The sequence below is a fragment of the Syngnathoides biaculeatus genome, chromosome 6 (genome assembly GCF_019802595.1).
Source record: "Syngnathoides biaculeatus isolate LvHL_M chromosome 6, ASM1980259v1, whole genome shotgun sequence".
NCBI classification, from domain to species: Eukaryota; Metazoa; Chordata; class Actinopteri; order Syngnathiformes; family Syngnathidae; genus Syngnathoides; species Syngnathoides biaculeatus.
The window spans coordinates 8753562-8780659 of NC_084645.1; the positions used below are offsets into that span (position 1 = coordinate 8753562).

General features: G+C 41.8%; 1 protein-coding gene across 3 annotated transcripts in view; it reads left to right on the forward strand.

Moving 5' to 3' along the window:
* Positions 1-16103, forward strand: part of parvaa (parvin, alpha a) — a 38242-nt gene extending 22139 nt beyond the window's left edge. Inside the window, exons 6-13 of one of the 3 annotated variants that reach the window (XM_061822375.1) lie at positions 5265-5380; positions 5482-5540; positions 9294-9313; positions 9416-9477; positions 10025-10093; positions 10412-10513; positions 14096-14168; positions 14739-16103. In XM_061822375.1, coding sequence (XP_061678359.1) covers positions 5265-5380; positions 5482-5540; positions 9294-9313; positions 9416-9477; positions 10025-10093; positions 10412-10513; positions 14096-14168; positions 14739-14815 — 578 coding nt within the window. In that variant the 3' untranslated portion in view covers positions 14816-16103. The other 2 variants (XM_061822378.1, XM_061822376.1) reach the window with 2 other exon arrangements.
* The last annotated feature ends 10995 nt before the right edge of the window (positions 16104-27098 follow it).

Consider the following 27098-nt stretch of genomic DNA (forward strand, 5'->3'; position numbering starts at 1 on the left):
CATGATGGTGTATTCCTTTGTTTACGCACAGGATACGTCACTTCCTGTTTTTTTTTTCAAGTCATGTGAATAGTCAAAATGGGGCCGCTCATACAAAAATGTGATTACTTGGATTAAAGAGCACATTAAAGTTATTATTTGCAATGTTTTTACTAGAATTTTTCTGGATATGCTTATATTTGTAATTGATTAACAAGATAATCGTCGAGGAAAGGAATTTAAGTATCTCCTAAAAATGTACTCATTACTCACCCATTCCTGATTTCTGTTTTTTTTTTATCTATCACACACACACACACACACACAACACACACACACACACCACACACACACACACACACACAGAGGTTTCAAATCGGCAAACCAATTTTAATATCACTCTGAGACAACCCAAGGAAATAAAAAATGCAGTGTTCAAATGACAATTGCAGCACTATGGGGGCACAAACCAGTGCAATCTGTAGGCCGGTCCCAAGCCCGGATAAATGCAGAGGGTTGCGTCAAGAAGGGCATCCGCCGTAAAAACTGTGCCAAACAAATATGACCGTTCATCTAAAGAATCCCATACCGGATCGGTCGTGGCCCGGGTTAACAACGCCTGCCCCCGGCACTGCTAACCTGCAGGGCGTCAGTGGAAATTCAGCTACTGTGGGTCGAAGACAAAGAAGAGGAGTAAACCGGAAACATCGTCAGAAGAATGCACAGAGCCTACAACTGAGTGTCGGGACTTTGAATGTTGGGACTATGACAGGAAAAGCTCAGGAGTTGGTTGACATGATGATTAGGAGAAAGGTTGATATTCTGTGTATCCAAGAGAGCAGGTGGAAAGGTAGTAAGGCTAGAAGTTTAGGAGCAGGGTTTAAATTATTCTACCAAGGAGTAGATGGGAAGAGAAATGGAACAGGGGTTATTTTAAAGGAAGAGCTGGCTAAGAATGTCTTGGAGGTGAAAAGAGTATCAGATCGAGTAATGAGACTAAAATTTGAAATTGAGGGTGTTATGTATAATGTGGTTAGCGGCTATGCCCCACAGGTAGGATGTGACCTAGAGTTGAAAGAGAAATTCTGGAAGGAACTAGATGAAGTAGTTCTAAGCATCCCAGACAGCGAGAGAGTTGTGATTGGTGCAGATTGTAATGGACATCTTGGTGAAGGAAACGGGTGATGAAGAAGTGATGGGTAAGTACGACAGAGGGATAGAGATGGGAAGGATGTGCAGCAGGTAAGGGTGATTAAGGATAGAGATGGAAATGTGTTGACTGGTGCCAGTAGTGTGCTAAATAGATGGAAAGAATACTTTGAGAAGTTGATGAATGAAGAAAATGAGAGAGAAGGAAGAGTTGAAGAGGAGAGTGTGAAGGACCAGGACGTGGGAATGATTACTAAGGGGGAAGTCAGAAGGGCACTCCAAAGGATGAAAAATGGAAAGGCAGTTGGTCCTGATGACATACCGGTGGAGGTATGGAAGCAATTTGGAGAGATGGCTGTTGAGTTTTTGACCAACTTATTCAACAGAATACTAGCGGGCAAAAAGATGCCTGAAGAATGGAGGAAAAGTGTTCTAGTTCCCATTTTTAAGAACAAAGGTGATGTTCAGATCTGTGGGAATTATAGAGGAATAAAGTTGATGAGCCACATAATGAAGTTATGGGAAAGAGTAGTGGAGGCTAGACTCAGGACAGAAGTAAGTATCTGCGAGCAACAGTATGGTTTCATGCCTAGAAAGAGTACCACAGATGCATTATTTGCCTTGAGGATGCTAGTGGAAAAGTACAGAGAAGGTCAGAAGGAGCTACATTGTGTCTTTGTGGATCTAGAGAAAGCCTATGACAGAGTACCAAGAGAGGAACTGTGGTACTGCATGCATAAGTCTGGTGTGGCAGAGAAGTATGTTAAAATAGTACAGGACATGTATGATGGCAGCAGAACAATGGTGAGGTGTACCTTAGGTGTGTCAGAAGAATTTAAGGTGGAGGTGGGACTGCATCAGGGATCAGCTCTGAGCCCCTTCCTGTTTGCAGTGGTAATGGATAGGCTGACAGATGTGGTTAGACTGGAATCCCCTTGGACCATGATGTTCGCAGATGATATTGTCAGCTGCAGTGAAAGCAGGGAACAGGCAGAGGAACAGTTAGAATGATGGAGGTACACACTGGAAAGGAGAGGAATGAAGATTAGCCGTAGTAAAACAGAATATATGTGCGTTAATGAGAGGGGCTGAGGAGGAAGAGTGAAGCTCCAGGGGGAAGAGATAGTGAAGGTGGACGACTTCAAATATTTAGGGTCAACAATCCAGAGCAATGGTAAGTGTGGTAAGGAAGTGAAGAAACGGGTCCAAGCAGGTTGGAACAGCTGGTGGAAGGTGTCTGGTGTGTTATGTGACAGAAGAGTCTCTGCTAGGATGAAGGGCAAAGTTTACAAAACAGTGGTGAGGCCGGCCATGATGTACGGATTAAGACGGTGGCACTGAAGAAACAACAGGAAGCAGAACTGGAGGTAGCAGAAATGAAGATGTTGAGGTTCTCGCTTGGAGTGAGCAGGTTGGATAGGATTAGAAATGAGCTCATAAGAGGGACAGCCAAAGTTGGATGTTTTGGAGACAAGGTTAGAGAGAGCAGACTTCGATGGTTTGGACATGTTCAGAGGCGAGAGAGTGAGTATATTGGTGGAAGGGTGCTGAGGATGGAGCTGCCACGCAAAAGAGCGAGAGGAAGACCAAAGAGAAGGTTTATGGATGTGGTGAGGGAAGACATGAGGGCAGTTGGGGTTAGAAAGGAAGATGCAGAAGATAGGCTAAGATGGAAAAAGATGACACGCTGTGGCGACCCCTAACGGGACAAGCCGAAAGGAAAAGAAGAAGAAGAAGAGGTGTTCAAATGACAATTCAATTTATTAAGGCACCAAAAAATCAAAATCTTTTGACCCTCTGTGAAAAGGTTATTTGCAGCCTGAACCTAATACGATGTAACTGGTTGTGCCTCTCTCGGCAGCAATAATTGAAATCAAGCATTTGCGATAATTGGTAAGTCTTTCGCTCTGGACGAATTTTGTCCCTCTCTTCTTTGCAGAATTGTTTCAATTACACCGTATTGGAGGGTTGTCTAGTATGAATTGCCCATTTAAGGTCACATCACAGGATCTCAATTGGATTTAAATCCAGATTTTGACTTGGCCACTCTAAAACCATCCATCCATCCATTTTCTTTGCCACTTATCCTCACGAGGGTCGCGGGGAGTGCTGGAGCCTGTCCTAGCTGTCAACGGGCAGAAGGCGGGGTATACCCTGAACTGCCAGCCAATCACAGGGCACATCGAGACAAACAGCCACACTTGCAATCACACCTCAGGGTAATTTGGAATGTCCAAATAATGTTGCATGTTTTTCGGATGTGGGAGGAAACCGGAGTGCCCGGAGGAAACCCACACAGACTAGGGGAGAACATACAAACTCCACACAGGTGGGTCCAGGATTGAACCCGGTACCTTAGAACTGTGAGGACAATACTTTCCAGCTGATGCACCGTGACGCCCATTTTTTCATTTATTATATGGATGAGTCATTGTCGCCACTATCTTGGAGTAATTTTAGTTGGTCGTCCACTCCTGCTGAGGTTTGCCGCTGCTCCCAGTTTCCTCCATTTGTGGATAATGGCCTTGACAGTTGTTCGCTGGAGCCTTAAAGCCCTGGAAATGGGTTTGTAATCTTTTCTAAACTGATGAACTTCAATCACTTTCTTTCTTTCATTTCTTCTTGAATTTCTTTGGATTGTCAACAAGAATGGTGGTAGTCAGGTTTGTGTGTGGCTTGTGAATTTGAACTCACCTTCCCGAGGTTTGTGGTTAGTGACAGTGATTGTGTGATTTAACAAAGGGGGACAATTACCTTATCACAGAGGATTAAAAAGGGTTGGGTTTTGTGCCTTAATAAATTAAATTGTCATTTGAAAACTGTTTTATTTCCTTGGGTTGTCTCTGACTGATAGTAGAATTTGTTTGATGATTTGAAACCTGAGTCACTGATTGTTTAGTGGTACACACACCTGCCTTTGGTGCGAGCAGCGTGGGATCGATTCCCGCTCAGTGATGATGTAGATATCTGCCCTGAGACTGACTGGCGACCAGTTCAGGGTGTAGTCCTCCTTTCGCCTGAATTTAGCTGGGATAGCCTCCAGCTTTCCCACAACCCTTGTGAGGATAAGTGGGTTGGATCATGACATGACATGTGAAAGCTTTGTGTGATAGATATGCAAATGAAAAATAGACATTTTTTTACAGCACCCTATGTTCCAAGTCACAGATATAGAAAAAAATATATACAATATACCTATGTGGTGACAATGTATAAAGTGGGGCAGTGAGGTAGTGGCCATGTCTTTTCGTTATATCTTTTTTCTATTGTGCCATAGAGTGGGGCACAGAGAGAGGGAGAGAGTGGCATGCCGGCAGTGTTAACTCGAAGGGGTACACAAATAAGTCTCTAGAGTCTGGAACATGCTTTTTTTTGAGACAGTAATAGCTTTGTATATGTTAAGGAGTTCACCTTTGGCTACAGATTTGGATCTAGGGAGCACACTAATTCCTCGCTACTCATGAAAGCTATTCACATCTGATGAGGTGTGTCCATTAAGGTCACCATCAACAAGCACACCGGCAATGTTTGTATAAAATGCAAAACGTTGAAGCATTTGTAAGCTTTCTATCCTTTATATTTATTTGTTGTACATAAATGTTATACTCTACTGCATATTTTAGGCCACACAAAAAAAAACCTACATCATAATTATTTTTTTACTGTACAGTAATTTGGATAGATATGGCCAAAAGAAAAATGCTTTAGTGTAACGGACAATCGCCTATATCAAATGACCCTCCGTCACTATAAGTCCTTTCTATTGAGGTTCTGCATTACTTGGGTGTAATGTTGAGTTTTATGAATAATTAAGACACTGACAATCAGAAATCATATTGCCTGTACAAATACATTTTTACAGAAAGATATTAATTTGCTTAATTGGAGACTCGAAATTGCTTGTACGTATTATTGTGAGTATGTATGGTTAGTTGTCTCTTTGTGCCCTGCGATTGGCAGGCAACCAGTTTAGGGTGTACCCCGTCTCCTCCCCAAAGATAGCTGGGATAGGCCCAGCAACCCCCGCGACCCTTGTCAGGATAAGATGCTCAGATAATGGATGGATGAATGGATACATTAATTTGATGAATGTTTGATAATATACAACCTCCTTTGTCTTTCACATCATCATCAAGCTGTTCATGCAAAGAGTATAGTCGCCATCCTGCACCTGCTGGTCGCACTGTCACAACATTTCAGAGCACCAATCAGATTGCCTGACCATGTTTCTATTCAAGTAGTTGTGGTCCAGGTAAGTGATTCCATTATGCTAGTGTATGTACTTTTGTACTTCCGTATGTTCTATGTTCAGCATCATTACAAATAGAATGACATTGATCTTCTGTCTTTCAGAAAAGAGAGGGCATCCTCCAATCTAGACAAATTCAAGAAGAAATTACTGGCAACACAGAGTAAGTTGGCCCCCTTCTCCAACTCCTGAAATTTCATAACCTGTTCCATCTGTGTTGACTTACAGTGGGTATAAAAAGTCAGAACACCCCAGTTCAAATGCCAAGATTTTTGGTGTTAAACAAAAAAGCGGCTATGAATCACTTCAAAACCTTTTCCAAGCAATAATCTGAGAAATAACCTGTACAACTCCATTGGGAAAAAAAAATATTTTGCAGAGTAGAAGTAAAAATGAACATATGAGGTACTACCCCAATTCCAATGACGTTGCGATGTTGTGGTGAAGAAATAAAAATATATTGCGATGATTTGCAAATAATGTTCAACATATATTTAATTGAACACACTACGGAGACAAAATATTCAATGTTCAAACTGATAAACTTTATTGTTTGTAGCAAATAATAATTAACTTAAAATTTTATGGCAAAAAAAGGGAAAGTTGAGGAATGCTCGTCAAACACCTACAGTATTTGGAACATCTCACAAGTGAACAGGTTGTAAATATCTAAAAGAAAAAAAATGGAAAGAAAAACAATATATATTTAGCAAATCAAACTAATTTTGTCAAATAATTATTTATTTTAAAAAAATTTGTTGTTGTTGTTTTTTTTTTTTTTTTTGCCTGATCGCATGTCAATTAGATGGGAAAAAACTTGCTGTTGCTGCTGTGAACACATTGGCCTCTTGGGGGGAGTGTGGTTTAATGCATGGATGGATCGAAATGTTTGCAATCAGCTCAAAATAGAACATAAGAATGATGTGATAAAACATTAACTTTCGCAAATTAGGAAGAATATGTCTCTAAATGTTGTGATATTACCTGTTTTTATGTGTTACTACAGAATATGTATGAGAATGTGTACATATTGTAGGGCAAGGTAAAGCTCTGCGCCATCTAATGTTAATTCTTGCTAGCCCTCACTGAGGTTTTCCATTGACTGGTAGAATTAAACTGGCGATTTCTAAAAGGATCATGTGTGTATACAGTGTGTGTAATTTGTGTTGTTGCATGTTTAGTTTTATAGGAAACAACACCTGGGGTTTAATTACGAAGTTTAAAGCACACTCAGGGAGAGCAGAGATTAAGTTTGTCTGTTTTTGTGACACTTGCACACTAACACACTTCATGTCTCTTTCAGTCACTTATATTGACTCTGAAAATGAGTTTTGCTGAAGTTAACTGCTGCCTGAGTGTTGATTACATAAAACATTGTACTTGTGGTTTTTGATTAGTCAACTTTTGCGTGTGTATGTGTGTGTGTGTGTGCGTGTGTTTGTATGTCTTTCTGTCTCTGTGTATTATGTGGGGAACACCCACACAGCTCTGAGCGCTTACATTTTAACATCACCGCAGTTGAGTGAGCGTTTTAGCTCCAGCCTTTAGCTTGCTCGTACATTAGCTCAAAGGCTAACAAATGTAATAAAAGTTAATTTAAATGTTAATTTTTCCATTGTGCCACTTGTGCATCTACAAAGTAATGCTGTCCTGTCAGCGACTTGCTGCATCATGAGGGGTACAGCGTGTGATCACACGGCTTTTACCACAACAATGAAGACAGGATTCGTACTTTACAATACATTACTTTGCTGTGTGTGGAACCTTATCACAAGCGCCTGGTGGATGACTGCATAAAGCATTTGCCTTACAGTTCTGAGGTCTGGGGTTCAAATGCCAGCCCCACGTGTGTGGAGTTTGCATGTTCTCCCCGTGCCTGTGTGTTTTTTTTCCAGGCACTCCTATTTCCTCACACATCCCAAAAATATGCAACATTAATTGGAGACTCTAAATTGTCTGTAGATCTGATTTGCGACTTGTCTCCATGTGCCCTGCAATTGACTAACAACCAATTCAGGGTATACCCCGCCTCCTGCCCGTTGACAGCTGGGATAGGCCCCAGCACTCCCTCTACCCTTGTGAGAATAAGCGGCTAAGAAAATGGATGGATGGATTGAAGCTTGACAGCAACATACACAGGCTGGCAGGTTTTAAACCATGCGTCTATAAACGCAGATTCGGTATGATTAATTTGTCCCTAACCTTTGTGGGGGTCATGCATCAAACGAGATTCATGATAATAAAGTTCAATTATGACTTTTACCTTAGAAAATGTAGGTGTGAATCTCCATACTTGTACTATCACTACCTGTAAGAGGCTAAGATGCACACAGCAGGAACAGCACACTAAACAAAAAAAGCACAAAATGACCCCCACCCCCGCTCACACACACGCAAACTCTCACACACATTTCCACTCCCTCTAGCCATCATATCAACTCCACTGCCAGACGGGGTCTGTCACCTATTCTCAACACAACAACAATATGTTGTTCTCTGTTGTGAAAACCCTTTCACACTTCAACTCATAAATTCTATTTGGCCAGAGTCAGACGTTTTAATTTTTTTCAGCGACTCAAGACTCCAGGTGTTGGCCATTAGTGCTAAAGATCAAGCTTTGTCTGTCACTTGAGTGGTGAAGTTAGGGACTCCTGAACTTCAGAGAGGATTCAATTTTTTCTCTCCATGACATGAATGAGAGGATAAGGAGTAAAAAAAAAATGAACTAATAGTCCTGGCAGTTTAAGAGACACCTGGTGTCACAGATGTCCTCATCTACACCATTGTAAATTTTCCAAGACAGTCTTTGATATTTTCATTCACGAATCCATCCATACTTTATGCAACAAAAGCAGTATTTTATTTTATTTTTGTGGAAATGTATGAGTGCGCACAAAAACGCTCAACCCTGAATGAAGAAAGGTGAAAATTTAAATTAATGCCAGGCCTTGTCAAACACACATCAACCAGAGAATGCCTTGTTTTTTTCTCTTTCATGCCATTGGAGTGATATATAGTATAGCCTTTCATGCCCCTGTTTGGTAGTCAGAGATTTGATAGCCACGACCCAGGGATTTGGGTGTTCTTTCTGTGTGTACGATTAAATAAAACACATTTTTACAAAAATAATGTGCTGTGTTACAGAGTCATGTATTGGACCATATCATCAACATATTTATACCTTTAGTTGAATAACAAGAGTCTGTAGCTCTCTGACACACACACGTGCTAGTCACAGGTCTGGGTTGCTGTGGCGGAAGATACTCGGACCTGACCAGAGTAGCAAGCGCGATGACACTAAGACAGCAAACACAGAAAGAATCACTAGTACTACCCTGGTCACAGGTAAAAATATGATTATCAACCACCAGGAGTATTGGTCCAGACGTGCCTTCCTTTGATTGGACATTATGTATGTGTATGAGAATGTGTGATTTCTTTCTTACCAGCCCCTGCTGCCATACTTCCTCTTTGGAGACATTTGAACTGCAGAAGTTATTCTCAAAAAAGCTTTACATGTTCTTCAAATATGTAACATATAGTGATGATAGATGCTAGGTCCCCTGTTTATGTGTTTATGTGCATATCTTCAATACACAGTTTTGTTTTGCTTTTGTGATGATGTTATAGTTTGGAATCATTGCAGCCCTTTCACTGATGATGCCCGGGGTATTTCAATACCTGACATGTACTTTGTTTCTCGATAATCTAATTATAATGCCATAACGACGTCTATTGTTAAATCTTCTGTAATCCCCCCATTCTCCACATTCCTCTGTGATTGAATTGGAAGCACCTGTCTTTCATTATCTTGTTTTCTATAGAGATTCAAGTGTGAAATTGTGAATGAGGAAATTACCTGATTATTATTTTTTTTTTAAATACATTTTTAATTCTCTTCCTCTATTTTTGCCAGGGCTTTTTCTGGAAGGCATGGTATGTTGTTAGCTGTAAGAGATTACTCCACATTCTGGTTTTAATGCTCATACTGTATAATATTGTTTTGTGTTTAATCATTCATTTCATGTTTCCCCACAGAACGTGATGCTTTTGACACACTGTTCGACCACGCTCCAGATAAACTCAATGTTGTGAAAAAGGTATTGATGCTTTCCATTCGCAACGTGGATTTAGGAGTCTTATATTTGGGACTCCATGTTTTAAGTAGTAACTATAGTTGTGAAATTAATTTTCATCCTGGCCGTGGAACAGTGGACCAGCTCTACACCCTTAGTAGGGTCCTCGAGCGTGCATGGAAGTTCGCCCAACCATTCTACATATGTTTTATGGACTCGGAGAAAGCGTTCGACCGTGTCCCTCTGAGATTCCTCTGATAGGTCCTTTGAGAGTATGAGGTACCAAACCCCCTCATACGGGCTGTATGGTCCCTCTAGGACCAGTGTCAGAGTTTGGTCCACATTGCTGGCAGTAAGTCGGACTCATTTCCAGTTAGAGTTGGACTCCGCCATGGCTGCCCTTTGGCACCGATTCTTGTTCTTCTTTTTTGTTAGTAGAGGTGTTCGTAAGTAGAGGTATGACTGTATTTGCATTGAGATAACGTTATGCTAGTCCTATAATTTTGTTCATTCATTCTTCATTTGCCCCAGTAGTGTTTTTTTTATCTGAATAATTATTTTGTTTTCTCAGACACTGATCACATTTGTGAATAAACACCTGAACAAGCTCAACTTGGAGGTGTCTGAATTAGAAACGCAGGTATGACATCCACACACGCAGACAGATAAAATATAAATGTCAGTCTGGGACGGAGGAGATTTATGTCCTCTTAGATGAGTTGGGCAAGGAACTGCAAATAAAGTATTTTTGTCATCTATTCTCCAACTCTCACTAGCCATTAGAAATGGAGCCTCTCGATCGAAGCATTTGATTTTGCTCCACTGTGTTTACACCAATGTATTAGAGGATTCTTTTGAATCTATTATTTCTTGTTTTCAAATCATTGTCTGCATTGGCCACACACACGATCATCCCACCAGTTAACTGGTCTACTTACCTGCCTGTCCTGTTTATCAGTTTGCAGATGGTGTTTATCTGGTTTTGCTGATGGGTCTGTTAGAAGGGTACTTTGTACCCCTGTACAACTTCTTCCTCACACCTGAAAATTTTGACCAGAAGGTAGTGTGCTCATTTTCTTCCCTTTTTTAAACAATCTTTGACTCTGCGGCATAGTTTGCAAAACGCGTTTAAGTAGACGCTCCAATTTTTTTCCGAGGAGTATCAGGCGCTCATAGCCAGGGCGCTCCCTTCAAAAGCTTGGTTTAATGCCATATACAGTATTTCCCTCAGAGCTTATTCAATGCACAGCCACATGTCCTCTCCATTGGCCTCTCTAGTATCACACTATTCTAAACAAGCAATCTACGGAGACACCACAGTAGCCTTTTGTGACGGTCTTTGCCAGCCTCTCCTGCCAAGCTGTGAAGCAGAATGGCCATCCCTGATAGAATGTGCACAACTCCAAACACACACGTACACACACACCCTGAGCATACTCGTGGCCTAGAAGAACAGGCAGGAGCCCCACAGCATCTGTAATCTCTTCTACGCAGAGAAACAGTGGAGTGCTGGCTTGGGGCCTCAGTTTTATGTGTGTGTGTGTGTGTGTGTGTGTGTGTGGTGTGTGTGTGTGTGTGTGTGTGTGTGTTGTGTGTGTGTGTGCGCGCGTGTGTGCGCACGCATGTGCGTGTGTGAGTGTGCGTGTTTGCGTGTGTGTGTGTGTGTGTGTGTGTGTGTGTGTGTGTGTGTGTGTGTGTGTGCGCGCCCCCCCAGCAACTGCTCATTTTTAATTTAGCTCATCTTGTTTTACTGCAATCCCTTCACCACGACAATTAGGATTTGTGGCGAACCTGCAGCTTAATCTGGGTCATGTTTTTCGTGTACAGTTAGTTTACTTATATTGATTTATTTGTTTTTTATATTGTTTTACTTTGTGAAATACGTTTGTTACATTTACAAATCTTCAACATGCTTTCAATTTGCCGATTAGCAGGGATGCATCAGAATTTACTGCTTCATCGGGCCTTTCCCATCCCAGAGTAGAGTCTCAATATGGATCTAATGTATTCATTGTCAAATTTCATCCTGTTGAAAATGTAATGTAAGAATCAGTATTGTAGCACTAATTAACAGTGCAGCTCCATTAGGAACTGTCAGGGACATTAATCTGGATTACCTCTCACACACAACTGAAATGATCTCACTATACTAAAACACTCACACACACACTTCAGAAATGCTATTGCATAGGGTTGTACAATTTATGGAATTTTAATCGTATTCGCAATTTTAGCTGTCATGATTAAATGAGCCTGGTCATCTGTATTTATTTTTTTGTACAGTAAATATATTTGAAATGAGGTCACTGCTTCATATGAAGCTGTTTCTCACTCTTGTCAGCCAGGCACCGGAGGAGGAACATATGGTTAAGGCTTCATTAAGCTCCCTAAAGAAGAGCGAGTGACGCCCATGACTCCCCGCAGTGGAATTATGAGCTCAGTCATACCTAGAGAAGCCTGTATAGGCTTCAGAAAGGGACCACCATCCATTCTCTGTACATATTTGATTCAAAGTCAAGTGACATTAAGCAAGAAGCCATAGTCGAGTTGGGTTACTTGCCCAGCAAAGTAACACATCTGATATTTTCAACCATCTGATAAAAATGTCAAAAGATTGAACAGGAATCATATGATCCCTTCACAAAATTACTTATCCAAGTGGCATTGAATAACTCTGTGACTGTGGTCAAGCCAGCGTGCAGTTGTAAAGTTCAAGTCAAACTAACCTCCACAATGATTGCTCACATAAAGCATTACAGTAACGGCCCGACACGAAGCATTACAGCAATGTGTCCTTGTGTTGTGTTGTGTTGTCAACTCCGGTTCGAACATATATGGTTGAATTACACCTGCATGGGATGTTTTTCTAACATGGGAAGAATAAGAAAATTCCTCCTCTTCAGTTCCTATCTCTTCCACAGAGCATTCCATAAAAAGTTCTTCATCACTGCTGTATCTCCTCCAGATCCCACTTTCAGCGTGTATGATTGTCTGTACAGGAAGCCATTTTCTTTACTTCGGTTGTCTTGGTGTGACATCACACGGCAGCAGGTTTAACAGAGCCTTGGTTTGAAACAGACATGGGAGGCATTCAGATTACAAAGGAAATCTGCACTTTGGCGCTAATTTATTTCATTTCTGTTGTGTTTAAGAATTTTTAAAATGCTTTTGTAATGAAAAATTTGCTACATTTGTGTGATATGTAAATAACATATAGGTCCTCTGGATTAGACCTTAAAGATTCATTTTGTCTTGACATCTGTTGCTAATTGTTTGTTAAAAGTAGTGCGATCAAAAAAAATCCCATTTTGAATTAATCGCAGTAATGTTATTGCTGTTTTCACTACAGTACTGTATTTAGTGAAAATTAAATTAAATGTCGCTATTGCATTTGTTGCTGTTAATATTATCACTGTGCATTGTCTAAGGTTGATATTTGTGAATTTATTCCAGAAAAAATGACCATGGCTTATGTTTGAAACAGTGGGTTTTCAATCCTGTTCTTTGTATTTTCATGTGATTTTGTAAATTCAATTATGAGTTGAAATTACTCAGTGTTGTTTCTTTGTCCGCCGAGAGCTGAAATGACCTTCCGTGAGTTATTGCTGTCACAGTTAAATCTTTTAGCCGTTGAAACTAAGTTTATCAGCGATGTGCAGTGAAGTAACTGCAGTGCACTGACCTATTTAAAAATCTGCGATGCACTGAATCTACAATAAGTGTGTGTGTTTCTTTCGGCTTGTCCCTTTCGGGTTCGCCACAGCGTGTCATCTCAGATGTGAACCGTGATATTCCAAGGGGTTACTGTACTATATGCACGACTGAAATGTTGACACACTAAACTGAAATGCTCTCCCACGCCCAGGCTCCTAAAACACTCACTACTGAGCTCTTCCACCCCTACACTCACTATTAAAATACTCTCTCACGTACACGTTTTTTTTTCCTCATACACTGTACGTTACTAAAATTCGGATACCCTACTGAAAAATACACACACACACTCACAAATGTATATATCAGTACAGTACATTATAGGACTATTTTAGTATGATGTGTGAAATAATTTCCGTTGTATATGTGACAAGATTCGAGTTGTGTGTGGAAGACCAATTTTCCTGTGTACATACGAGCATTTCAGTGCTCAAAAGAGAGGATTTCAGTAGTATGAATGAGAGAGGGAGAGGAATCATATCTCAGTTTGTGTCTGAAGGGGAAAACAATTTTGGTGCTATGTATGAAAGGGTTTTAGCTACAGTATGTTTGTAATCTGTATATGATGTATATCATCTACTATCTTGTGTCCCCGATAGCACCTCATACAGTTCCATAACCATTATGAGAGTTTACATTTTAAAACTAGAAAATAACAAAAATGTACTAGATTAAGAAATTAATTTGTTTCTTCAGAACAATGAGGATAAATAATAATTTTAGGTTAGACATGTCGTGTTTGCAAACAAGTGCAGCAATTCACTTGATCCACTAGACAATCTGTATTTTGGGATTTCGCCACAAACCCCCCAGCCCCCACCCCCTTTGCACGGACCAGAGAAGTGTTTGATTGTCATTTACTGTAGTTGCATGTGGGCAAAGTGTTGAGTGAATAGCTTGTGTAATGTCAACACGCATTTTCCATTAGGTGCATAACGTGTCCTTCTCATTCGAGTTGATGCAGGATGGAGGTCTGGAGCGACCCAAGCCGAGGCCTGAGGGTAGGCCACTGTTACAACGGTCGCAATGGCGTCCTTTTGACACTTGTTTCTAAAATTGCTTCAATTCACACCTTTATTTATTTAAGAATACAACAATGAGTTGTGTAAAATCTCTTTATTTTGTTGATTTGACATGCATGCATTGACATGTACTTAATGTAAGGTTAGGTTTGGGAATTTACAGTTTCAGCTTCCATTGTGTTCTGTTTTTGATAATTTTGTCGGAACGTGTCCTGTGACTACCTAGCGACCAGTCCAGTGTGTAGTCTGCCTTTTACCCGAAATTAGCTGGGATAGGCTCCCGGACTCCTGCTACACTTGTGAGGATAGGCAACTTAGAAAATGGATGGATGGTTCCATTAGTTCAAAACAACCCATTATTTAGTCACCAACTATCTCGTTAGATATTTAGCTCTACTTAAGTGGTGGATATTGCAGGCTGACCAAAACAGCTAAGAAATCATTTGACATTTTTGTGGAGCATAGGACCTGTAAGCCGAAACTTGTATTGTGGTTATAGCTCTTTGCTCACGACTGATGTATCACTGCGGTTCTCTTTTCTCTTTTCAGATATAGTAAACTGTGACCTTAAGTCAACCCTCCGTGTCCTGTACAACCTCTTCACCAGGTACAGGAATGTAGACTGAGGACCCAAGTGACATTCTATCAATGGACCGCATGCTGAAGCTTGAAAACCCTTCAATTTGTTGTTGAAATGCAATTTCATCAGGATTCATACATCACAGTTTCCAGTTCAGCACACTTTTTAATCCCTGCCACAGTTTTTGGACACGTATGAAAAAGAATTTTGTTCACATCTCTAAATGGTTCACATTTTTATTGGAACATCACTGTATTTATTATAAATTTTGGTACACTTATCCTGTTATACTTTTCAAGCTTCTACTTCCCTGTAAGTGCCTTTGATAAAACTTTCAGTACTTAATGGAGGAATGACAACTTTATGTCGTAGATATCTTAAGAAAAGAAACTGTTTGTTTCTCTAGTTGTAAATAATAAATGAATAAGGTTTACACATGCAAAAGGGGAACAGACTGAATTGCACATGTTAAAACATGGAAAAAACGTTTATATTTTCCCATCTTGTGCTTCAAATGTCTAACCTCAAAGTCAAAAAATGCATTTTTAAAAAACTTACAAAAGAACAGCAGTCATACCAATCTGCCATTGCCATAGTGTTAAACTTAGGAGGCCTTAGTTTTCTTTTTGCGTTAGTTTTAAAACACAGCAACCATTCTACAGTACTTGTGTTAAAATGGCACTTTTTAGAGTTGGGACACATTACCCACCTGTTTCCTCTGCATTTTATGCTTAACACATCAACTCATTGATTTTTTTTTTATACTGGATCTTTCTCCAACACCAGTGATTTCTGATGTATTTTTTAAAAATATGTATCACTGCTGCCCTATTTGTTCCATGACATTTACCAAATAGTCAAATTGCACAACCTGATTTTTTTAACACTGTTTTTGCACTATAAAGAATGCAAAAGACAATTTAGCAACATAAAGTTAGGACAAATGTGTTACTTTTGGCTACTGAGATAAATAAACAGATCATAAATGTTGAAAAATTAAGTGTGTCAAATGATTTAATTATCGAACGTATCCGAAAATTACGCTTATTGGCATGTGGACAGCAGCATGGTGGCATATCCACCTCAGTTTTGATCTAATTCACGCATTGCTGGTCAGGAATGTTCAAATTTCATTGTTTCAATCCACAATTCAAAGTGATCAGAATGGGGAAATTAACACTTTCTTGACTTTGTATCAGAATCTCTAACTTCAGTCAAACCCTTGTAAAACCTGTCTTAGTTTTTTAATTTTGTTTTTCTTTCTCTCACTCCTCTTTAAAACCATGTTCTTTCAGACTTACATACTCAATAAATATCCATAATAATACAAAGAACCAGAGTGGCAGGTTTTTTTTGTAATAGAAAAACACAGTTGGATAGTAAATCTGTTCTGGCACCAATCAAGTCAAGTCAAAAGCCTTGAAAAAAATCACTGACAGTGGTTGTGTCATTAACAAAGCATTAAAATTGGTGGATTGACGCTGACTGTGGCTTCTAGAATCCGATTGCCTATCTATCAAATGAAATGAAAATGAAACCTAACTGACTTATAAAGACTACAATGATATTACTCATGATCTTTCCAAGTAAAAAGTACTCACCCTGCTATACATGTGCAGTACAATTCCACTATTTTATCCTTTTGGATTTCAATATGTGAGGTGTAAAACTTTTTTGCATCGATCGCCAACATTTTCCTGTAACTCTGACGTTGCATCCTGCTCAGTTAAAAATCTTAATTCCGTGTACATATCCTTGCGTGAAATAGTTGAGACCTCTCTGTAGAACTCTTTTGGACAAGTCTGCCAATTTGGCAAAAAAAACAGACTGCAATATTATCTGGAATACGCGTTAGAGAATTGACTTCAAACCTGTTCTGTTCAGTCGCCATATTGGAACCTTGTGAGACATGGCAAATGTAGATAAGGGGGGGCGCATCTTAAGATTGCCAGTCGTAAAGGTGTGACAGGTTGTTTTTCTATACGTGTGCTTGAGTCTGATGGGCGAAGAGTCCAGGGTATACCCTGCCTCTCACAAAAATCCGTTGGGTTAGGCTCCAGTTCATATGATCCAAATCTGGACCAGCTGTATTGAAAATTGTGGCATGGTGTGTGGAAAGTGGATGAGTTTTATGCCTGGAAGCCCGAAGCAATTTGCTCAAGTAACAGTATCCGATGCTTAATGCCCTCTCTGATGCTTACATGTCAAATGTGACTGATCCTGAGGGATCCAAAATTATGTTAGCATTATTTCCTCTGCACTCATTTGCCCAGGGAACAATTCTATAGTGCTTGTTATGACCTTGTTATATAAATATTATTGCACTATTGTAACATTGGTGCTATTTGAACTGCATACCCCTAATTGTGAGAATACAGCAATGGAGGATTCTCTTTCCCTTCAATTGATGGGAAAACACTATATCTGTTACCAGACTCAAAGTAACTCTAAATATAATTTACTTCATGGTCATTTTTAAAGTGAAATACATTGACTCACTAAAACTGCGCAGGCATTGGGAGAACATGCAAACTTCATACGGGCGGGGCTGGGATTTGAATCCCAGTCCTCAGAACTGTCAGGCCCATGCTTGACAGGTGCACTATCGTGCGGCTCCATCACAATCATTTTGATTAATATTGAAATCATGATTAATAAACGTGATTGGAATTAAGAAAAATAAATCCATTCATGGCTAAAAATATGCCATTGCTTTTACCCAGGACTATACTGTTGCAGTTGTCTTACCAATATATAAAATAAAAACTTGTCGTTCTGGCATTTCGCCAATAGAATAATTGCAGTAATCCTAACTGGCCTGAAACAGAAAATGTTTATGCTTATTTTATATCACAGTCAGGAAAAAAACCACAGTATTATACAGTCAAAGACTTTACTTGCCATTTCTGCTGCCGCACCTTTGTCTCTTAGGGGAAAACATGCATGTCATTTTCTGTAATGTAAAAAAGAGCAGAAGAAAATTGTGATATAATGTTAGTAAACAGTTTTTTCCCCACAGATAAGGAAGAATATATGACCCTGAGTACTATTTTATTATTATGATTGTCTCTGTGTTACTACAACATTTGTGTGTGAATATTCAGTATTTAAAAGTAAACCTCTCCCTTAACCCAATGCTAATGTTTTTGCGAATGGAACATGATGGTATCTGTATGAAGTTTTTCGGGGGGAGATGTGAGTGGAGCATCAGGGTCCATTTTGCCTGGCTGGGTCAACCAACACCCCAAAGCAGTGGGATTGCTATTTCAAACGTGGCTCCTAATTGCCTGCCACGTATATAAAGAGATGAAGGGTAACTCTGATTTGATCAGCAGTCTCCACTCTGAGACCCATCCAAAGAGTGACGGAGGTTACGACCTCTTTTGACAAATTCATTCGTTCCATTGCCTCCTCTGAGCAGTTTGATAAATACCCATCATGAAAATAGAGCCTCAAAGCTAATCCGGCAATTGCTATCTTTGACATCTGCATGTTACGCTATCATCCAATAAATGTCAGGAATCTTAGAGACCAGGATGTTCCCAACTAGCTCGAAAAGGCTCCACGAAAGCGAAAGGAACCTCAGTGTGCCTTTGGACTGATTTTCAACCTCACTGCGATGGGAGTCAAGTGTGTGGCAACATGCAGTAACCATCATGCTAAGAACGAAGGTTGAATTCATATAAAGGGTATGACAGAAGCGGCACGGTGAATCAGCTGTATAGCCTTGGCCTCACAATTTTGAGAACGCAGGTTTCATGCCAGCCCTGCCGATGTGGAGGTTGCATGTTCTCCCCATGCCTGCGTGGGTTTTCTCCATTCACTCTGGTTTCCGCCCACATCCCAAAAACATACCATATTAATTGGACTCTAAATTGCCACTAGATGTGATTGTTAGTGCAACTGTTTGTCTCATGTGCCCTGCATTTGGCTGGCAACCAGTTTTGGGTGTACCCCGCCTCCTGCCTGTTGATAGCTGGGATAGGCTACAGTACTCCCGCGACCCTTGTGAGGATAAGCGGCTGAGAAAATTGATGGATGGTATGACAATAATATCAGTGTCAAAACACTTGGTCGATCAATTGGACCGTGGTTAGTACGGTGCCGACATTTCTTTCAAAGCAGCTATTAAGTTAAATCCATGTTATTCATACCCAAACTTTTAGCTTAAAGTACATTTTCATTTGCTGATTGTGGGGTTATTTTGGCAGGAAATGAAACAAAAAGTATCAGAAGACTTTTTGAAGTTATGTATTTTAAATATTTCTTTAGGTATATATATATATTTAAAACATGTTTTACCATTAATTGGACTTATGGTGCTGCATGGTTTTCCTGATGGTTTTGTAATATGGTTGATTCATGGTGATATTAAGTCTCAGGCTACCATTGAATCTTGAAGCTTTCATTCATCCATCCATCCATTTTCTTTTGCTGCTTATCCTCACGACGGTCGCAGGGAGTGCTGGAGCCTATCCCAGCTGTCAACGGGCAGGAGACGGGGTACCCCCCAAAGTGGTTGTTAGCCAATTGCAGGGCAAATGGAGACAAACAGCCGCACTCACAATCACGCCTTGGGGCAATTTGGAATTTTCAAATAATGTTGCATGTTTTTGGAATGTGGGAGGAAACCGTAGTGCCCGGAGGAAACCCACCAGTTATGAGGAGAACGTGCAAACTCCACACAGGCTGGGCCGGGATCGAACCCGGGTCCTCAGAACTGTGAAGCCAACGCTTTAGCAGCTGGTCCACCGTGCTGCCAGCTTTCATCCAGTAAGTGTATTTTTAGAGATGAGGAAAAAAAAATCATCAATACGGCAATACTCTGCCGTGTGTGAATATTTGACACTCCATTTCTGTCCACTTGTTTTCTTGCGACATCTTCTTGCTGTCGCACGTCTTTCCAAATTTTTATTAAGTGACATATTCACCCACATGTCTGAAGCTTTCAGGTCGGCAAGTTCTATCTCAAAATCTCTGATGAAGGACACCAGGGATTCAATTCAGGTCGGCTTTATCCACCGTACACTTATGTGAATGAGTGATGTACTTAACTAGACAAGTGTTATTCAGTATACTTCAAAGCTTTCTTTGAATGACTGCAGGAGATTAGATGTTAAGCCAGCTTGCTGCTGGATGTCAAATGTTGAGTGGCGGTCACTTGCTGTGCACGCATCTTGAAATTCTCTGTTTTTTGGAGAGTAGTAAACAACCTTTTTTAATATCTGTGAAAAAATATCCCAGCTTGGTTTCATATGCAAACACTGCTTTGTTGAAGAGATCATGAATTTTCATTTTGACACTGATCTGATTCAGATGTTCAGTCATGTACATGTTTTAATGACATTTCGGAACCCACTGGTGTCAGCAATCTCATAATGCTCAGCATCTATTATGTAAAGCAAGCTCCAAAAAAGAAATACAAAGAAAAAGACAGAGCAGCTTCCTTCTTGACAATCAGCGCACATTGCGCGATAATAGATCCTTGCAGTGACGTCATGCCCAACACGTGTTTTTCTTTACGACGTCATCTTGGACGGCAAGATCGTGTTTACATATCATGGCAGACTCGTCATTGTCGGACCTAAACTCTAGAGCTTAATCAGCTACTGCACAACAGTTGGGCAGTTATCACAAACAACGATATACAGAAAAGATACAAGCGATCGGTGTTGATCCTTATTGAATACCTTTACATCATTTTACTAGTTTTTTTTATTTCGTTCGCAAGCCAGATCTACAGTACATTATATTGACATTTTTAACTACCTGATCAACACCCCAAGTACACAGGAGAGGGCCTCAAAGCTTACAAAAGTTTCTTTGCTGCTGGTTGGGTGCAAGATGTTATTTCACTAATTAAAAGTACAGATTTCTGAGTATTCAAAGCTCAAGTAAGTATATTTTAATTAATACCTAAAATGTTATGGCTTGACATTTGAGACTGCATGTCACAAATGATATACTAGCATTGAAATATCTGTGTAACAGTGTCACTGTGTGTTTTTATCGCTAGTTGTCTAATCCCTTCCTCTTCTATAATTCATATCAGAATGCGTGGTCTCTAATCTATAAAACTACAAAACGCCTTTTACCGTAACTGATACAAACGTGTTGCAAACTTTGAAACATTATGCAACCTTCATACTATTATGCGTTATTGAAGTTCAATCAAAATAAGGTTGCTATTATTTCAGTTTTGTCATGATCCTGCCGCTTCAGCACGAGCTGTGCGGGTGCCCGCGCGGCTGCGCTAATTGGGAGGCACACACCTGCGCCTCATACGGGCTGATCATCCCCTGTATATATAGGACCCGGTGACGACTGGTCCTCCGCCAGATCGTTGAGCTTTATGTCCCGTTCCAGCACTCTCGTATCCCTGATTGAACCTGTGTGTACCGACCTTCGTCCGTTCTCCGACCAACCCCGTAAGCCTGACTCCTTCGATACTTCTGCCTGCGTTGATTGTTCTCCCGTGTACCGACTCCTGCCTGTCCGCTCATCTGCTCTCTTCGCCCGACGTCACAACTACCGCTGCAGCACCGGACTGCCTGCTCGATCCCCGACCTCTGCATACAATAAACGTGTCTCTTCTTGAACTACCTTGCGTCTTCCGAGTTCCTGCATTTGGGTCCTACTCTCGTTTCTGATGGGACGTGACAAGTTTGTGATTGTTAGGAAGATGTCTCTTTGTCAAAGATACTCTTGTCATTGCCTTATTGTGAACTTCAAAGTATTAACGTTTTCTTTGTTAGGTTGGTATGTGAGCATGAAAAAATTGTGTGAGGCAAGTATGAGCGCATTATGACAAGCAAACACCAGGGTCTCTCTGTCAGCGACGATGGTCTGGTTCTCAGTCAGAAGCACCCGTACTTAGGAGCGTCACCGGACGGTTACACATCTTGTGATTGTTGCGCCGTGGTGGGGCTCATCGAGATCAAGTGCACTGCAGGAAAGACCAGACTCTTGAAGAGCCAGCTCATGGCTCTCAGTTTTGTCTGGAAGAAAGGGAAGGTGTTCTGGAGCTCAGGAAATTACATAGTTTTTTTTTTTTTTTTTTAGCAAATCCAGGCAGTTAGGGGTGAAGTGTGTCTTCTGCTCATATTTAGTCATGACTGTATAACTCATGTTTGAAGCATGCCAATTCATCAGATAACCTTAAGTGAATCTTGCTGAAATGTTTACTAGAGACCAGGACGTAGGAATGTGCTCGCAACTACTGAAATCACACGCACAATCAATACACACGTAAATAGAACTACAATATGCTTTCACGCCTTCACGAGAGCTACACGAAAGAAGGCAAGAGCCGCATGCAGCTTGAGGGCCACAAGTTTGCCACTCCTGTCCTAGAAGTTGAGTTTTCTGGGGTTTCACGCTCCTGGTAGCGTCAGCCACACGGTAAAAAGATCCTAGGTGAGGGACCAGCCAAAGCATGGCTCCATAAACCCCTATGATGAGGAAAACTAATGCATTGAGGTTTCCCTTGCTCAGACGCGAGTAACTCGAGCCCCCCTCTAGAACTAGGCCTGGAGGTGGGGCTTGAAGGCAAGCGCCTGTTGACCAAGCCTGCAACCATGGGGCTTAGCCGGGCGTAGCCCAAAACGAAAGGGTAACGTGGGCCCACTTCCCATGAGCACACCACATGTCGGAGGGGCCATAAGCGTCGAGTGCAGTGTGAGCTGAGCAGTGGCCAAAGGCAGGGGACCTTGGCGAGTTGGCAGGGAACGTAGCCCGAGCTGGTGTGTGGGGTCAACAAGTTCCAAGTAGATACAGTCAGGTTGGACTCTGTTCCACTATGGAGTTCACCATGGTGAGAGTTGCTGAGCAGGTGTGGGTATACTTATTGCCTTCGCGGCCCGGGGCCTGTACATTGGGGTTCACTCCCTCCAGCCTTGGGAGGGGTACGTGTCCTGACTTTTACTTCTGCCTATGCACCAAACAACAGTTCAGGTTCAGAGCACCCACCCTTTTTGGGGTCCTTCGAGGGCGTGCTGGAGAGTTGTCCTGCTGGGGACTCCATTGTTCTGCTCGGGGACTTCAGTGCTCACATGGGTAATGACAGTGAGACCTAGAAGGGCATGAATGGGAAAATTATGGGTGTTCTGTTATTGGACTTCTGTGTTTATCACGGATTGTCCATAAGAAATGCTGTGTTCTAGATAAGTGTGTCCACGTGGCCACTTGACAAGAGGATGCCCTAGGTCACAGTTCAATAATTGATTTTGTGGTTGTGTAATCAGACTTCCAACCACATGTCTTGGACAGTTGGGTGAAGAGAGGGGTGAAGCTGCAAACTGGTCACCACTTGGTGGTGAGTTGGCTGCAGTGGGGGAAGATGCCAATCCAGCGTGGCAGGCCCAAAAGTATTGTGAACGTCTGCTGGTAATGTTTTTCAGAATCCACTATCAGAAAGAATGTCAACTCCTTCTCCCGAAAGAACTTTGCTCATGTTTTAGGGAGATGAGGAACATTGAGTCTGAGTGAATCATGTTTCGTGCCCCTGTTGCTGAGGCAGAAGACGGGAGTTGTGGCTGTAAGGTGGGTGGTGCTTGTTGTGGCAGCAATTCCCGAATCCATTAGTGCACACACATGGTGAAAGATGCCATCAAGCTGAAGAAGGAGTCTATAGGCCATTTTTGGCCTGTAGAATGCAGACACCTCGGTCAAGGAGGGAGTTCGGTCAGGCCATGGAGAAAGACTTTGAGGAAAATCTGGACCACCATATGGTATCTCAGGAGGGTGAAGCATAGAGAGGGTCCAGTTTGGTGGCCTCAGTGTTGCCTCTCTGCTCTTTGCAGATGATGTTTTTCTTTTGGCTTCATCAACCCATGATCTCCAACTTTTACTGGAGCAGTTTCCAGCCGAGTGTGAAGCGGCTGGGATGAGAATCAGTACCTCCAAATCTACAACAATGGTCCTCAGTCGGAAAAGGGTGGCATGCCCTCTCTAGTTTGGGAGATGATATCCTGCCTGAAGTGGACGAGTTCAAATATCTTAGGGTCTTGTGTGCAAGTGAGGGAAGAATGGAGCGGGAGACCGACAGGCAGACTGGTGCAGCATCTCTAGTGATGCAGACTTTGTATTGCTCCGTTGTGGTAAAGAGAGAGCTAAGTAACAAGACAGAGCTCTCAATTTACCAGTCAAGCTATGTTCCTTCCCTCACCCATGGTCACGAGCTGTGGGTCAGCTGGAGAGACAATGTCTCAATGTCTCTGGCCTTGGAACACCTTGGGATCCCTCCAGAAGAGCTGGATGAAGTGGATAGAGAAAGGGAAGTCTGGGTATCCCTGTAGAGGGTAAGGAGCTTGGCATCCCTCATTTCCTGTGGTATGGGCCTGTCCTGCCAGCACTGACAGACTGAAGGAGAACATCACGCAGCGGGAGCAGTAGGGTGATCTTGCAGTGCTTGAGAAGGTTGGGGGAATCCTGTCACTGCCTGGGGCTTTGCCAGAAGCCAAGCCATCATTGGTCAGCTTGCTCAGCTCCTCCACGGTGGGTTATGCGTTGAGTTCGTCTATGACGGGCAGCCATTGAATGGCATCAAGGGCTGCAGGTGCAACAGTGTTATGCACGAAGTAGAGGTCGGAGTAGTTTTCCACTCATCTCTCCATCTCCAACCCTCTGTCCACATGCCCGGTGGAGGACTTAATGGGGGCCGTCTTGTTCTGCACTGATCCCAGGGCCTTCTGGGTCCCATCGTACATCCCTGGATGTTCCCTCTTAGTGCTGCTGTTTGAATGGCTTCACTCAGCTCTGTCCAGTACTCACAATGCCTGGTATTCTGTTGGACTATTTCTGGCAGCCCTTAGAACTTGCAAGTTCTGCTCGATTGGGTCACGCTGCTATCAATGGAGTCCTTACGACAGCCTCGGACTCAAACCAGTGGTGCAAAAGTCTTCTTCCTTCCTTCCTTCCTTCCTTCCTTCCTTCCTTCCTTCCTTCCTTCCTTCTTGCCATAGTGGAAGATCTTTGGATCGTCATCTTCATCACCAGCAAGTGGTCTGTGTCACAGTCCGTGCTGTGGTAAGAGCGTGTGTGGAGAACATTTTTGATAGTGGAGCATGTGACAAGGATGAGGTCCAGCACAGGTGTCTCCAGAAGACTTTATGATGGTGCTTGGTTTTGAAGAAGGAATTAGCGAAGCACTGGTTGTGGTATACACATAGCTCAAGCAGTCATTGGACATTCTCATTCATCCTGTCCACACCAAACTATCCTAGGCAGGAGGGTGAAGAGATGTGATCTGCACCCAATCTCACATTGAAGTCGACAAGTTGGACATTTGTTTGTACCTGTGGATACTGATGATGGTGGCTTTGAGATTCTCATGGAACTTGTCCTTGGTATGGGATGATGAGGAGAGTGTTGTGATGTACGTGGTGATGAGGGTGACGGGGACTGTGGTAGGGTGGTGGCCCGTGACTTAGACTTAGGCCCTGTGTGAGAAGTCACTGAGCCATTGCTCCCTGCCTGTCATAGTCAGCAATGTGTTGATTCATTGGCAAATGTAGGCAGGACACACTTTTTGAATTACCGTTGTATAATCCACCAATAAACGCTATGCACTAAAATGCTCAACATGAAAGAGATTATGGATGTTGCCACAAAGAGCTCCTGTTCCATTCGTGCCAGAACTCTTCAAAGACGATTATTCCATGCACATCTGGAGAAGGCTGACTGCGACCACTCTGAATTGTTGCTACATACTGATGTGGGATGGCTTAGTCGAGGGAAATTCCTGCAAATATTTATAGAGCTCTGTCCAGAAATGGAGGGGTTTTTCTATGTAACTGGACATGCAGAATATCCATCCATCAATTTTCTTTGCCACTTATCCTCACAAGGGTCACGGGTAGTGCTGGAGCCTATCCCAGCTGTCAACGGCATTTTTAAAAGTACTGACAAACATGTTGAACGACCTCAATCTCGAGCTGCAAGGTAAAGACAAAACAGTGATTGTCAGGTTTACCAATGAGACGTTCATTAAACTGGACAAAAATGAAGCAAAGACACCAGTTCAAGTCTCGCGAGGAGAGAGGAGAGGAACTGTCTCGTAGAATTCACCACTGCACTCTCTGATTATCCTCTCCTCAGCACCTCTTTTTATTTAGTTTCAAGATGCCCCTCATTTACATGGATGTTACGAAAAGGAGGCGGGTGAGCAAAACATAGTTGGAAACAAAGTGTATTTGTTTGTTCATGTATGTGTGCATGTGTGTGGAAGTTTGCTCAGTACGTGTGTGGTCATCATTTCTTTAACAGACAACAACCACATTATCTAGAGCAAAGCAAAGCATTCTTCATTGCAAGCAGAAACAATATCTTAAGCAAAGTTACACTCGGAGAAAAATATAGAACTAATGACTTGTAATCTTCTAGATCAGAGAACAGGTCTGGAAGAGAAGTCATAACGTCATCATCGTGGTCAACAATATCACTGTCATTACCCTGTTGTGCCAATAGTGGCTATATTTCTGACAATATTGAATTTGTCGGGGCAACAGCAGTGGTTATAAGTCAGTTAAGTCATGCCTTTATGCAGGGAATACAACAACATCCACATAATGCAAGAATAGCTGCAAACACTATAGAACTGCTATAGAAACTAGGACAGAGAGCACCAAGTTTTTAGATTTGCCAAACTTTTTTCCCACCACTCAGACCAGGCTGATGTGTTCAGAACAGAGTGCTCCTTTATCTTGTGCTTCAGGGTGCGGAGGCCTTGAATGGCCCTTGTGAGTGACCCATCAGGTGCTGTGTTATTTGGAATAAACAACACTGGTCACTGAACATTGATCAGACGTCACCCTTCCCGGCCAGGAGCATGTCAACCACTATGCGGTTCTGGAACGCCATGAATGCAGCTGGTTGTTCTCTTATGGCAATAAAGCCTGCTTCCATATAGTTACCTCGTTTCTGTACATTGTAATGTATGTAGTTGATTATGTATTTGGGGTTATCCATAACAAGATGGATTCCCATCCTGCAGCAATCTGGTTAGTCAATTTATAATCATCTGGTACGCCTCGTGGGATGCCAATTGCATCAATCTATGTCGGCTCTCCATCTTTCCAAGAGGACCTGTGCCTCCCCGGGAGAAATTTCTTTCATTTCTTTATTGGAAGCACATGTATGATAATTATATTCACAATTATTCCTACAGTGATCAATATGATCAGCTCAATGAATGCTTTCAAACGAAAGATGCATCATTTCTCTTCAAAGATGCAGCGCCATAATTTGTCGAATTTCCAGAATCTGGTGTCTGAGCTGGAGACGCAAGGGAAGGATTGTGTGCAACTTGACAGTGCTCGCTACTTGAAGCA